Genomic DNA, 14,567 nt, shown 5'->3' on the forward strand with positions numbered 1-14,567 from the left:
TTAGAAGAAAATTAGAATCATATGATGGTCTTCCAAATATGTAAATAGGAAAAAGATTAACTTTATAGTGGAGAAATCTGGTAGATAACACCTTAATCAAATGATCAAAATGAACATCAGGATGTGAAGGTGGCCTGGCTGCAACATCTGTCACCCCACTGATCTCCAGGGTTGATTCAGGTGATCTGGCTAGCTAGGAGGGTGTCTCCTTGCCCCCTCACTGCTCCATGTGCATCCCTCCTGAAGCTGCACACTCACTTGGTTGAAGAGGACATTCGGGATAGAGGAGAGGATTGTTTTATGGTCAAGAGTATACAAGTAGCTGTGCTCCCTACCTAAAGCCTCCAAACAAGTTATCAAAATGAATATCAGCAGTAATGGAACAAATCAAAATCATGTGTTGAGTTTTTCAGGAGTGAAGAGCTCCTTCTCTCTGCTAGAGATCTGAGCAGAGGGGCTCTTCCCTGTTCCACTGTCTAAGTACAAGGAAGTTGAGTGGGGAGTTCTTCCCTCTCCCAAAAGATTTAAAGCAGATTCCTCTTCTTTCTCTGTTCTTTTTCAGGAATACTGATCAGATATACAGACCAGCCAAAGCGACCCTTTGGGCCTGAGCTTAGAGCCCAGAGCCCCTAACAAATGTCTCTACCACCTGATACTGTACAGTAGATGTGACCTGATGCCCCCGGACACACCAACCTGTCTCCGCGACCGGCGCACCTTACCTGGTGCCACCAGAAGATTCAACCCACCACTGCGACCCAGCACAACCAGTCACCTCTGGACACACAGACCCACCCCAGTGACCCCCACCCACATCATCTGGCACCCCTCACTACCAGACTACTAAAATGAGGAGACAATGAAATAAGCCCCCCCCCCCCCAAAAAAAAGAGGAAGAGCAAGAAAAGGAACTAAGTGAAATGGAGGCAAGCAACTTGTCAGATAAATAATTCAAAGTAATGGTTATAAGGGTACTCAAACAACTTAGCGAGAACTACAAGCAACTTAATGAGAATTACAAGAAACTTAATGAGAACTACACAACCATGATAAAAGAGATAGAAACAATGAATAAGAATCAATCAGAAATGAAGGATAACATAGCTGATATAAAGAATATTCTGGAAAGATTCAACAGTAGACTAGAAAAAGCTGAGGAATGAATCAGCAAATTAGAAGACAAGGTAGAAAAAAACACCCATTCAGTGGAGCAATTGGGAAAATAATGAAAAAGCAGGAGATTTTAAGGGAGCTTTGGGACAACAGGCAAAGTAACAACATCTGCATCATAGGGGTTGCAGACGGAGAAGAATGGGAGCAAGGGATAGAGAAACTGAAGAAACAGTAACAGAAAACTTCCCTAACCTGGTGAAGGAAAAAAAATCACTCAAGTTCAGGAAACCCAGAGAGTCCCAATCAAGATGAACCCCAAAAGACCCACACCTAGACACATCATAATTAAAATGGTAAACATTAAAGACAAAAAAAGAATCTTCAATTCTGCAAGAGACAGACAGGAAGATACCTACAAGGGAGCTCCCATTAGACTGTCAGCTAATTTTGCAATAGAAACACTTCAGGCCAGAAGGGAGTGGCATGAAATATACAAAGTAATGAAAAGCAAGGGACTGAAAACAAGACTACTCTATCCAGAAAGGCTATCATTCAAAATAGATGGTGAAATAAAGAGCTTCACAGACCAAAAAAAGGCTAAAGGAGTTTATTACCACCAAACCAGAACTGCTAGAAATGCTAAAGGGATTGGTATAAGAATAAGAAATAGAGAGGGAGGAACACTGGCATAAAGAATAAAAATGGCAACAAATAAGTACCTATCAATAGCCTTAAATGTAAATGGCTTAAATGCTCCAATCAAAAGACATAGGATAGCTGAATGGAAAGAAAACATGGCCCAAATATATGCTGTCTACAAGAGACCCACATCAGAACAAAACACTCACAAAGGATGAGAGTGAAGGGATGGAAAAAAATTGTCCATGCAAATGGAAATGAAAAAAAAGCTGGGGTAGCAATACTTATATCTGACAAAATAGACTTCAAAATGAAGGCCACAATATGAGACAATGAAGGCTACTTCATAGTACCAAAGGGATTGATAAAAAACGGTATAACTGGTAAACATATATGCACCCAATATAGGAGCACCCAAATATATAAAATAACTTCTGGAGGACTTAAAGGGAGAAATCAAAAGCAATACAATCACAGTAAGATACTTTAACACCCCACTGGCATCACTGGATAGATCTTCTAGACACACACACACACACACAAAAATTAACAAGGAAACAGCGATCCTAAATGACACAATAGATCAAATGGATTTAATTGACATTTACAGAACATTTCACCCCAAAGCTGCAGAATATACATTCTTCGCAAGTGCATATGGGTCATTCTCAAAGATAGACCACATGTAAGGAAACAAACTAAGTCTCTACAAATTCAAGGATTGAAATCATATCAAGCCATCTTCTTGGATCACAATGGCATGAAACTAGCGATCAACTGCAACAAAAACACCCCAAAACATTCAAACACATGGAGGATAAATAACAGCATGTTATTAAACAATGAATGGGTTACCAATGAGATCAAGGAAGGAATAAAAACTTCCTGGAAAGAAAAGAAAATGAACACACAACTCAAAATCTATGAAAGCAGTCCTGAGAGGGAAGTTCATAGCCTACCTCAAAAACAAGAAAAACTTTTAATAAGCTATCTACCCTTACAACTTAAAAGACTTAGAAAGAGAACAACATGAAAAGCCCAGAGTAAGTAGAAGGAAGGAAATAATAAAGAGCAGAGTAGAAATAAATGACATAGAGACTAAAACAACTATAAAAAAGATCCATGAAACCTAGAGCTGGTTCTTTGAAATGATAAACAACACTGATGAACCCTTTGCCAGACTCATCAAGAAACAAAGAGAGAGAACCCAAATAAATAAAATCAGAAAGGAAAGAGGTGAAGTAACAACACCACAGAAATACCAAGGATTATAAACAAATACTATGAACAACTATATGCCAACAAGGTGGACAACCTGGATTAAATGGACAAATTCCTAGAAAAATACAACCTTCCAAAACTGAATCAGGAAGTGTCAAAAACACTAAGAAGGCTGATAAAAACTGACAAAATTGAAGCAGTAATAAAAAAAATAAAATAAAACTACCAGGAAACAAAAGCATTGGCCCAGATGGCTTCACAGGGGAGTTTTACCAAATATTCAAAGAAGAACTAACAGCTATCCTCCTCAAACTATTCCAAAAAATCCAAGAGGAAGGAACACTTATAAGTTCTTTTCACAAGACCAGCATTTATTAGGATAATCCTAATTCCAAAACTGGATAAAGACACTGCAAAGAAAGAGGATTACAGGCCAATATCCTTGATGAACATAGATGCTAATACCCTCAACAAAATATTAGTAAATGAGATCCAGCAACATATTAAGAAGCTCATACAACATGACCAAGTGGGATTTATTCCAGGGATGCAAGGTAAGTACAATACTCACAAATCAATAAATGTGATACACCACATAAGCAAATTGAAAGGCAAAAATCACATGATGACATCAATAGATGCAGAAAAAGCATTTGACACAATCCAACACCCCTTTTGATAAAAACTCTCAAAGTGGAATAGAGGGATCATATGTCAACATAATAAAGGCCATATATGACAGACCTATAGCCAGCATCATACTCAATGGGCAAAGACTAAAACCATTTCCCCTAAGAATAGGAACAAGATAGTGTTGTCCATTTTCACCACTTTAATACAACAGCACTGGAAGTCCTAGCCACAGCAACCAGAGAAGAAGAAAAAATAAAAGGCATCCAAATTGAAAAGGAGGATGTAAAATTGTCATTATTTGCAGATGACATGACATCATACAGAGAAAACCCTAAGGACTCTACCAAAAAAACTACTAGATTTAATAAATGAATTTGGCAATGTAGCAGGATGCAAAATTAATACCCAGAAATCATTGGCATTTTATACACCAATAATGAACTTTCAGAAAGAGAAAGTAAAAAAAAAAATCCCATTTACCACTGCAACAAAAAAAAAATTAATGTACTTAGGAATAAACTTAACCAAGGAGGTAAAAGGCCTGTACTTGGAAAACTATAGAAGGTTGAAAAAAGAGAGACTCTATAAACAAGCAGAAGACTATACCATGTTCATGGATTGGTAGAATCAACATCATTAAAATGTCCATACTACCCAAAGCAATCTATAGATTCAATGCAATCCCTATTAAAATATCAATGGCATAGTTCGCCAATCTAGAACAAACACACCAAAAATTTAGATGGAACCAAAAAAACCCCCCAATAGCCACAGCAATCTTGAGAAAGAAGAACAAAGTTGGAGGGATCACAATATCAGATATCAAATTATACTATAAAGCCACTGTAATCAAAACAGCCTGGTAATGGCACAAGAACAGGCATATAATCAATGGAACAGAATAGAGAACCCAGATATTGACCCAAGCCATATGCTGAATTAATATTTGATAAAGGAGGCAAGAGCATACATTGGAGTAAAAAACAGTCTCTTCAATAAATGGTGTTGGGATAACTGGACAGGTACATGTAAAAAAATGAACTAAATAACCAACTTACACCATACACAAGAATAAACTCAAAATGGATAAAAGATTTAAATGTTAAGTCACGAAACCATAAAAATCCTTGAAGAAAACATAGGTAGCAAAATATCAGACATCTCATAGCAAAATTTTCACTGATATAATGCCTAGGGCAAGAGAAACAAAGGAAAAAATAAACAAATGGGACTACATCAAAATAAAAAGCTTCTGCACAGCAAAAGAAACCAGCATCAAAATAAAAAGACAACCCACTGAATGGGAGAACATATTTGCCAATGATACATCTGATAAGAGGTTAATAGATACTTCTCCAAAGAGGACATACAAATGGCCAAGAGACATATGGAAAATGCTCAACATCACTAATTATCAGAGAGATGCAAATTAAAACAACAATGAGGTACCACCTCACAGCTGCCAGAATGGCCACCATCAATAAATCAACAAACAAGTGCTGGGGAGGATGTGGAGAAAAAAGAACCCTAGTAATCTGCTGGTGGGAATGCAGACTGGTGCAGCCACTATGGAAAACAGTATGGAGGTTCCTCAAAAAATTAAAAATGGAACTGCCATTTGACCCAGTGATCCCACTTCTAGGAATATACCCTAAGAAGCCTGAAACATCAATCAGAAAGAATGTATGCATCCCTATGTTCATAGCAGCATTATTTACAATGGCTAAGATCTGGAAGCAGCCCAAATGCCCATCAGTAGATAAAGGGATAAAAAAGCTGTGGTACAGTTACACAATGCAGCTGTAAAAAAGGACCTCTTACCCTTTGAGACAGCATGGAAGGACCTGGAGAGTATTATGCTAAGCAAAATAAGCAGTCAGAGAAAGTTAAGTATCACATGATCTCACTTGTATGTGGAATCTAATGAACAAAATAAACTGACAAAATAGATCCAGAGACATGGAAGCATGCAACAGACAGAATTCTCAGAGGGAAGCTGGGGGGAGGGAAGAGATCACGCAAAGAACTTATATGCATATATGAATAACCCATGGACACAGATGATAGTGGGGAAAAGTCCTGGGAGGGGATGGGAGTGGGGAGGAGGAATGTCAGTGGCAGAAAAAAAGGGACCATCTGTAATACTTTCAAAAATAAAGATAAATTAAAAAAATAATAATCAAGTGATGGGGGAGAGAGACATAGGTGATAAAACATTGGGCCACTGCTGCTTATCACAACATGGTTGCTGGGTTTTTTAAATACTATTCTCTCTACTTGTGTATGTGTCTGTAGTTTTACAAAATAAATTGTTTTTAAAAGTGGAAAAAAAAAATCATGTGTTGACTGACAGTATTCAAAGAGAACCTAAATCTAATCAGAAATAAACATCAGATAAAACAAAATCTGGAAATGGTTTACAAAATAACTGGCCTTTGATCTTCAAAAGTGTCATGATTATAAAAGTCAGAAAAAGAATGACAAAATTTTAGAATGAAGGAGACTACAAGGGCAGTACAACTAAATACAACATGTGATTTTAAACTAGACATTCTGTTATAAAGGGCATAATTGAGTCAATTGGTGAAACTTAAATGAGATCTGAGGACTGGATGGTAGTAATGTTGGAATGCTAATTTTATAATTTTGGTGGCTGTATTGTAGTTATGTAGGAGAAAGTCCTTGTTTGTAGCAAATATACACTAAAGTATTCAGGGGGCATCAGATCAATAACTAATCTCAAACGATTCAGGAAAAAAGGTTTTTTATGGTATTCTTGCAACATTTCTATAAGTTTGAGATTATTGCTTTAATATTTTAAAAAATTGAAACAAGTATTCAATGTGCCCAGAGTCATTACATCATTTAAAAAGTGAAAAAAGAAATGTGAATAGCTGTTGCCTGGAAGAAGGCTTCTGTTTGTCTAGAGAGATGAACTAACATCGCTGGGTAGACATTACCAGGAGGCAAATTTCATCTCACTATAAAGTAAGGCAATTAGAGTTGTCTAAAAAACCAATCAACAGGACTACCCTGTGAGTCAGTGAGTTCCCTGTCCAAAAAAAAAAAATTAGACAATGGAAGTTTACTTTACAGAGGTATTGCTAGAAAGCATGTTTCCTTGGAAGGAAAGCTAGACTAGATGATGTAAATGTCCTTTACAACTTTAAGGGACTAATATGTCATGGTTTTACTTCTTTTAAATAGCCCTCTGCTTTGAATCCTGAATAACCACTGTCCTAGAACAATAATTAAAGACCTCTTAGGCACTGCTCCCTTCTTCATAACCCTGCTATGGTCTTCAATAACACTAAAGCCTTAGCTTCTGCAATAAAGATTATTAACTGGCCAGAGTACTCAGGGACTTTAGGAAATCTCCTTCTTTAAAAGAATTCTACTCATCATTCAAGTCCTATCTCAAAGGTTCCGTATGCTGTGAAATTCACCACAGATTCCCCAAACAGTTAGTGTCATCCTTCTAGTTTTCATACCATTTTGCATGAAAGCACTGCTACTTCTAGAGCAGGACTGATTGATTCTATTGTATATTTTTATCTTCTAAATTATTTATGTAGTCATCTACTTCTACTCCTACCCCTAAACTTTGCAGTCCTGCAGGATCCTTCCACAGGTCTTGCAGTGCTTGAACCTCAAGGAGACTGGCACACTAATTATCATCAGCACCCATCAAAGAACTTAGAATCTAATGAGGTTCCAGGACAAACGAAAATATATAAAAGTCACCCTGGCCCATGTGGCTCTGTGGTTAGAGCATCGGCCTGGGCACCAAAGTGTCACAGGTTCGATTCCGATCAAGGGCTCACACCTGGGTGGTCAAGGGAGCGCATCTGGTTTGCAGGTTCGATCCCCAGCCCATTCGGGTGCATGCCCCAATGTCTCTTTCTCCTCCCCCCACTCTCTAAAAACTAATGGAAAAAATATCTTTGGGTGAGGATTAATATACATACACACATATATGTATGTATATGTATATATGTACATACACACACACAGAAAGCAAATACAGTACAAAACTAGTTTCAAGGGTACAGAGACATTCACAAATTTTATTGCATTAGTTCCTAGGCTGTGGGCTTTTTGAAGGCAGGACTCATGCTTCTTCCATTCTTGTATTTACAACATCCAAGCACAGTGCCTGACACAGTATATGCTCAAGAATCGTTTGAAGAATGAAACAGTCTCACCTTTAAATATGCCTTTTATGAGTGGTGCTACTGCTGTATTGAAGATTTCTTCCTGTTCAGTAGAGGGGTCAAATACAAAATCGTAGGTGAAGGACTTATCAGTACCTACCACCACCTAGAGAAGGCAAACGACAAGGGGTGAGAAAATAATGAAAGGCCAGACCACGCCCCTCACTGTCAATTGGCCCCAGGTGTTCCGACGCGGGCCCAGACTGCTACGCACCTGCGGTTCCCCGGGTACGAAGGAAAGGCACATCTGACAGCCCTCACTAATCTCTTTGAGAACCAGAGGGCGACATCGCAGTGCCACTTTTACAGGAATTCCCTTCACCTCTTCCGTCATGATCCTACCTCAGCACTGTCTATGACGGAGAAAAAGAAAAGAGGCTTGCTGATGAATCTTGGTGGGTTGGCAGGGGTGGGGGGGCATCCTCCCTTAGTTCCGGCCCTCCGCAGGGGGTGGGGGATGGGTTACGGACCTCTGCGTAAGCCTCCTCGCAGCCCGGTCGCTGCCGTTGAAGAGTCACTCTCCTTCGGATTTGGCCACCACAGGACTCCTCGGCAGCCCGACACTCTAAAGACAGCGAAGCGGCGTCTGAAATGGAAAGAAAAACCCCCAGCAGAGATGATTAAAAACCCACAGCCCCAGGGTACAGGGAAAGGCAGTTCCTGAGCTAAAGTGTGTCCCCTTCACTGGCCAAACTAAACGTACCTTCTCCGGTCTTCCAGCGGTGGTGTCCCAACCGGATATTTAACCGCCAAGTTTCAAATTGGCTCTGGAGGCACCAGCCAATCGGAGCGCTGACAGCCGGCGGGAGGAGCACGCACGTCGGTGTGCGTAAGGGGACGCTTTGGGAAGGGGCGGGCCTGCGCGCCGCACCGTAATCCCGCCCCTACCGACCCTGCGGAGCATCTGCTTCCGGTTCTCAAGCTGATTTGGCGGCGACCAGAACCTGCGCTGGCTGAGGCCTGTTGGCAGGTGAGGTAACACGGCAATTACAGTTTCGAATGCGCGGGGCTCACGCTGAATGTGGGGAGGGGATTTGAAGGTTGCTGGTGGTGAAGGAAGGGTCGTTCTGGGGACCCCCACCTTTACCGATCACGTCTAGGAAATGAGCGGTACTTTGCCTTGAGTCCCTGTGGATAGTTGGAGTCAGCACTCCCTTGGATTTCCAAAGTAGATCTTTTTAGACGCGGTTCTGCTTGCCTGTTCTCAAGGTTGATAGTGACATCTATTTTGCAGGAGTGTTGCGAGAAAGAAGATCATCTCTATAGAGTACCTAGCAGGTTACTTGGCATCCAGATATCCAGCAAAGTTCATTGTTTTTTCTTCCATTTTTTTCTTCCTTCTTTCCACCAATCTATCACCTAGAAGTGGGCTGGTACTAGGCTGACAACCTTGGATGGGTTGGTGTCGTTTTCTGAAACTTGCTGGACTGCTGTCCCTTTTGAATCATTTTTGTCAGCTTTGATTCACCCTTCCATTCCAGAGCCTTGCTGGAGATGGACAGCCGGATTCCTTATGATGACTACCCAGTGGTTTTCCTGCCTGCCTATGAGAATCCCCCAGCATGGATTCCTCCTCATGAGGTGGGAACCATCTGTACTCTTGAATAGCTGATTTTTTCCCATGAGCATGAGATAATATTTGAAAGGTAGGATAGCAGGGTTAGAAAGCTCGATGGAGAATGAATCTTAGCCTTTGTTGTAGCCAAGGGACCCAGAAATTGGATTCTGAGCAACTGGACCCATTAGAAGCTTCTTATGGAGTCCTCCTTCCAGAGTCCATTCACACCAGAGAATTCTGGAAATTCAGATCCCCAGTTTCCATTCTGTCAAAGTAATGAAGTGGGGAGCTACTGGACTACTAGCATTTCCCCAGGCTATCCATCTACCCATTTGGACTGTGTTATCTGTTCTACTTAAACTAAGTCCATGACTTCACCTTTTCCTGACTTCAGGGTGATACATTTGTGTTCCAGATGAAGGTGAACATAAAATATAAGACTAATAGTAAGATTTCTGGTGTTGCTGTTTCTTGCAGAGAGTATACCACCCAGACTATAACAATGAGTTGACCCAGTTTCTGCCCCGAATCGTCACATTGAAGAAACCCCCTGGAGCTCAGGTGAGCTTATGGAACAATGACATCTTATTCCAGGCCAGATTTGTCCATACTAGGCCCAGAAGTTAGCCGTGGTTGGGAGGACAGATTGGGAAACAGGTAGGGAGGTAAGGAAACCACCTTTATTGGGCAGAAAAGCTGAGATACCATTTCCACAACTTCTGACTTCTCTCTGAGGAACACATAGCCAAGCTATCATAGTGATGCTACTAGATATTCTTGTGTTTGTGGTCTATATTGAGCCCCCACTCTGTGCTCTTCTCTTGCAGTTGGGATTTAACATCCGAGGAGGAAAGGCCTCCCAGCTAGGCATCTTCATCTCCAAGGTGCGTGTGCCTGGTAGGCAATATGGATAGCTACTTCCCTTTGTCATCAGGTTGCAGAACTGTGATGTCCCAACACCTGGGAGAAGGATGATTTTGTAGACTCATAGAAAAGGGGTGTAATGGAGAAACTCTTTCCCACTTAAAACTTCCCACCTGGCAAGCATCTGTTTCCCTACATTTTCACATGCACACATATGTTCTCACACACACAGAATAGCACCTTACATTTGAATAGCACTTTGAAATTATCCTACCTCAACCACATATATTCTCTCCTTACCAACAGGTGATCCCCGACTCTGATGCACATCGAGCAGGACTTCAAGAAGGAGACCAAGTCCTAGCTGTAAATGATGTGGATTTCCAGGATATTGAGCATAGCAAGGTGAGCATTGCACTTGGGCTGTGATGAGGCCAAAAGCCATCCCAGGTAGGAAAAGTTAGACAGGTTTAGCCTAATCTGTATGTAACTCAATAAGAATCTCTCCTGAGGAAATGTACTAGTCGGAAGCAGCTATTAGTGACCCAGAAGGTTGGATTGGCAAATGACTTTCCTCCTGTTATGATTCTATTCTGGGTCATATCTCTTCATTTGTACAAGCTGTTGTGCTCCTTTTAGGCTGTTGAGATCCTGAAGACAGCCCGTGAAATCAGCATGCGTGTCCGCTTCTTTCCCTACAGTAAGTGTCACTCTCTTTTTTACTTACTCGGAAGGGCTCTGGATAGGGATGCTTTAAGTTTACTGATTACTAGAGGCCCCATGAGTTGGGGGTAGAGAATTGGGAGCTCAGGCCTGAAAATAACCTGCTTTGTTCCTCCTTTTCTTTCTTCTTTTCCCCAGATTATCATCGCCAAAAAGAGAGGACTGTGCACTAGAGAGTTGCAACCCACAGCCCTCCACATGGAATCTTCTAGGACAAGCTGGCCAGGCCTCAAGGAAGCCACATGCACTCTCATACAGTCTCATACATTTCGGAGATTCCCGTAATACCTGTTTTTCCTCCTCTGCCTACTATTCTCTCCTCCAAAAAGTAAAACGAGATGCTGAAGAAATGTTGGTGTGACTTTTGGATGATACTCATTAAGTATAAAATGCTATTGAGCCAAAAATAAAAGCACGTCCAAAGAGAGGAGACACTGGAAGTAACAGAGCAACACTGTACCTACTTGACAATTATCTCTATCTGCCCAGAACATCAGGGAGGCCCAGGAACCTTAGCTACAGTATAGCTGAAGAATGATATAGGGTGGAGGATACTGGAGGAAACCTTCCCTTTCCCCCATGATCTTTGGACATTTCTCTGGAGGGGAGGTGGTATTAGTTCTGTCTTCTTTCCCTGATTCTTTGATCTGGAACATAAACTAAGAGAGAGGCTTAGGTGCATCTCTTTTCAGCAATAGTAAGAAATTGATTCCCAATTTCCAAGTTGTAGATTGAGTAGTACTGACAGCTGACTTCCCCCTTTTCTTCACCCCAGCCCCTAAATAACCTTCTGCCATGTTTTTAGTTCCTTAGTTACAATTCATTGTTAGAGATTCCAGGCCACACTTTATGCCATTTCCACTGGCATGTTTAAGATACTCATTCAGAACAGAAAGTTTTCTAATGAGATATGGGATGAAGTACCCCCATAATGAAAGTCCCAAATTTGCCCTGAAAGAATCCTGGGAAGCTTAAATATATATTTCCAAGCCCTTCCCCCGGAGAGTGATTTTGTTGGTCTGAGGTGGAGCCTGGAAATCTGAAATTTTAAGTAAGGTAAATTAGCCTTCAAATATGGGAAACAGTTCTAAATGCAGTAGTAGCAATATATCTCTATGAGGAAGTTCTGGCTCTTCCTATAAATCCCATCCCAGCTCTACTATGGTACCTCTTCTAGAGGCTTGATGCCATTGTTAGGTGGCAACATCCTTGTGAGCAGAGCTGGAGGTAGAACTCCTCTAGCTGTCTCTGCTTCCTGGGTAATTCCCTCTTACTCTGTGTTCCTATTGCTCTGCTTACCTGCAATGGCCATCTGAGAAAGAATCTCATACTTGCACAAAGGCATATTGGCTGAGTCTACTGAATGTTGAGGTCCAAGACTCTCCCTGTGGTTAATTCATCTGAGAAGTGTGGTAAGCTGTAAAAAGTCCCTGCCAGGTACCATGGGCCTAAGAGGCAAAACCCCTCTTGCCCTAAATTGGCTCTCACTTTGTGGTACTCGGAATGGCTCAGGGTTGGTTGGAGCACCAGATGATGTAATTGCATTGTGGAAGTATAGGTAGAGCATAGAGAAAGTGCAAGCAGTAACAGGCTGAGGCAAAAGGACCAGTTGTTTATTGAGGGTGTAGATAAGAAAATGGTGGATAATGAACTGTATTGGTCTTTGAGGCATCCCAGCTGCTGTAGAACTGCATCCCCTATAGGTGTCTTAGCAGTCAGTGAAGGTAAAGTGGGATTCCTGGGTCCTGCAAGAACTTTCCACCCATAACTGTGAGATACAGTCAAGAAAGAAATGCTGGCACTTCCAGGGGTTTTGTTTTATTCATAAGCCCCAGAATTGGACAATACCTTAGTAAGTGGTCGAGTATTTAAACCAAAAACCTGAGGGTGGGGGAGAAGGACTGATACTGGGAGGCCCAAATGCAATAAATTCATCAAATTAGGCAGGCAGCCTAAGCTATCAACAGGAACAATGGCTTTTTTAAATGTTTGTTAATCCTCACCTAAGGATATTTTTTCCATTGATTTTTAGAGGGAGAGGGAGGGAGGGAGGGAGGGAACATTGATGTGAGAGAGACACATCAATTGGCTGTTCCTGCAAGCAGGGCTGGGGATAGAACCTGCAACCCAGGTACATGCTATTGACTGGGAATCAAACCCGGAACCCTTAGATCCACATGCCAACACTCTAACCATTGAGCCAAATCAGCAAGGGCAGGAGCAATGGCTTTTGATGCCTGACACATCAGAGGGCTCCAGTTAGATTTCAACCACTGAAGTGTGTTAAGGAAGGTAATAGAGAGGTGGCTGGGGTCAAATCTCAAATCCCAGGGGCAGCTTCTAGGAGACAAGAGGAATTCTGATTTTACGATCCCTTTCACCTAAAGGCAAACCAGAGAGCTACTTTGAGCTTAGTTAGTCCCTTGTCTCTTAAATATTAATTAGGGGGAAAAATTGGCTTGGCCATCAACTCAACAAGGGAAGTTTGTCTTCTTTGCTTGTGCACTCCGTACCCCAGCAAAGCTGGAAAAAAAAGGATACTCTTTTTCCTTCAGTGGAGATGAGTTATTTCTGGGAGGAAGGTCAGGAGCCATGCACAGCTCTGTGTGTGTGTGTGTATGTGAGAGAGAGAGAGAGAGAGGGAGGGAGGGAGGGAGGGAGGGAGGGAGGGAGGGAGGGAGGGAGGGAGGGAGGGAGGGGTGCCAATGGAGGGAGAGAGAATGGTGATGCACAAAAGGAGGTAAGGTTCAGAGACATGATTCTGGGCCTTTTTACTGCATAACAGGGACACGAACCTTACACCTGCCCCACGATAGGACAAACCAAGGTTATCTGAAAGAGTAAGTGGTGGTGGGTGGCTAGAGCCAAGAGTGCCATGGAATTATAATAAAGAATAGTTATTTTTCACATTGTAACTGGTTTTGGCACTGGTTTCAATAAACATCACATTGAGGTCTCTGGATTTTTCTTCCCCTCTTCTGCGGAGACTTGTCTGGACAAATGAGAAATTATATTATAAGGGACCAGATAGTGGTAAGACCCCTTCTGACCAGAGTTACTGGAGAAAAATAGATCCTTCTCAGGTATAATAATGCCTCCCTAGTAATAGCAACTCTAGAAACCTTGAACCTATAACCTTTCTGATCCCTGACACTAGTAACTTCTCCCAAGTAAATATAGCATAGTAGACCCTCCCCACAGAGACTAAGCTTTAGGTATGCCAGAAAAAGTTATAGTTACACCTTACCTTTTGTTCAGATCAATCTTGTTACCCACCAACATGATGACTACATCATTACCTCTTTCTGCCTGAACATCTACCCACTTATCCATTTCTTTGAAAGAATTGATGTGTATAAAAGAATGTGTTGCAGTGTTGAAACATTTAGTAGAGGTTTGGAGAGAATAAAGTACCTGTCCTTCCTCTCGCCTATTCTTACCAACCTCCCTATTGCTTACCTTAATCCCTTTATCAAATAAAACATAGCATAACACCCCCTTGTGATGCCATAGACAACCCCTGCAATAACTGAATCATAATGTAGCTAGGAATCAGGCTGCAAAAGTGCTGCTGGCCAGCTGTGTCCCATAGCTTCAGTTGA

General features: G+C 41.5%; 2 protein-coding genes across 3 annotated transcripts in view; one reads left to right on the forward strand and one right to left on the reverse strand.

The window, feature by feature from the left end:
- Window positions 1–8,592, reverse strand: part of KIF4A (kinesin family member 4A) — a 126,680-nt gene extending 118,088 nt beyond the window's left edge. For both annotated transcript variants that reach the window (XM_087813556.1, XM_087813555.1), the window contains exons 1-4: window positions 8,524–8,592; window positions 8,291–8,406; window positions 8,035–8,173; window positions 7,812–7,926 (exon numbers count right to left, since the gene is read on the reverse strand). In XM_087813556.1, coding sequence (XP_087669682.1) covers window positions 7,812–7,926; window positions 8,035–8,154 — 235 coding nt within the window. In that variant the 5' untranslated portion in view covers window positions 8,155–8,173; window positions 8,291–8,406; window positions 8,524–8,592. The remainder of the gene's footprint in view (window positions 1–7,811; window positions 7,927–8,034; window positions 8,174–8,290; window positions 8,407–8,523) is intronic.
- Window positions 8,593–8,734: 142 nt separating this feature from the next.
- PDZD11 (PDZ domain containing 11) lies at window positions 8,735–11,799 on the forward strand. Its single transcript, XM_016207388.2, has 7 exons — window positions 8,735–8,790; window positions 9,302–9,401; window positions 9,856–9,939; window positions 10,206–10,262; window positions 10,549–10,647; window positions 10,882–10,942; window positions 11,104–11,799. The coding sequence occupies exons 2-7, from the start codon at window positions 9,315–9,317 to the stop codon at window positions 11,136–11,138; spliced, it is 423 nt and encodes a 140-aa protein (XP_016062874.1). The 5' UTR covers window positions 8,735–8,790; window positions 9,302–9,314; the 3' UTR covers window positions 11,139–11,799.
- Window positions 11,800–14,567: the final 2,768 nt, after the last annotated feature.

This window comes from Miniopterus natalensis, chromosome X (assembly GCF_054644295.1).
Source record: "Miniopterus natalensis isolate mMinNat1 chromosome X, mMinNat1.hap1, whole genome shotgun sequence".
Classification (NCBI taxonomy): Eukaryota; Metazoa; Chordata; class Mammalia; order Chiroptera; family Miniopteridae; genus Miniopterus; species Miniopterus natalensis.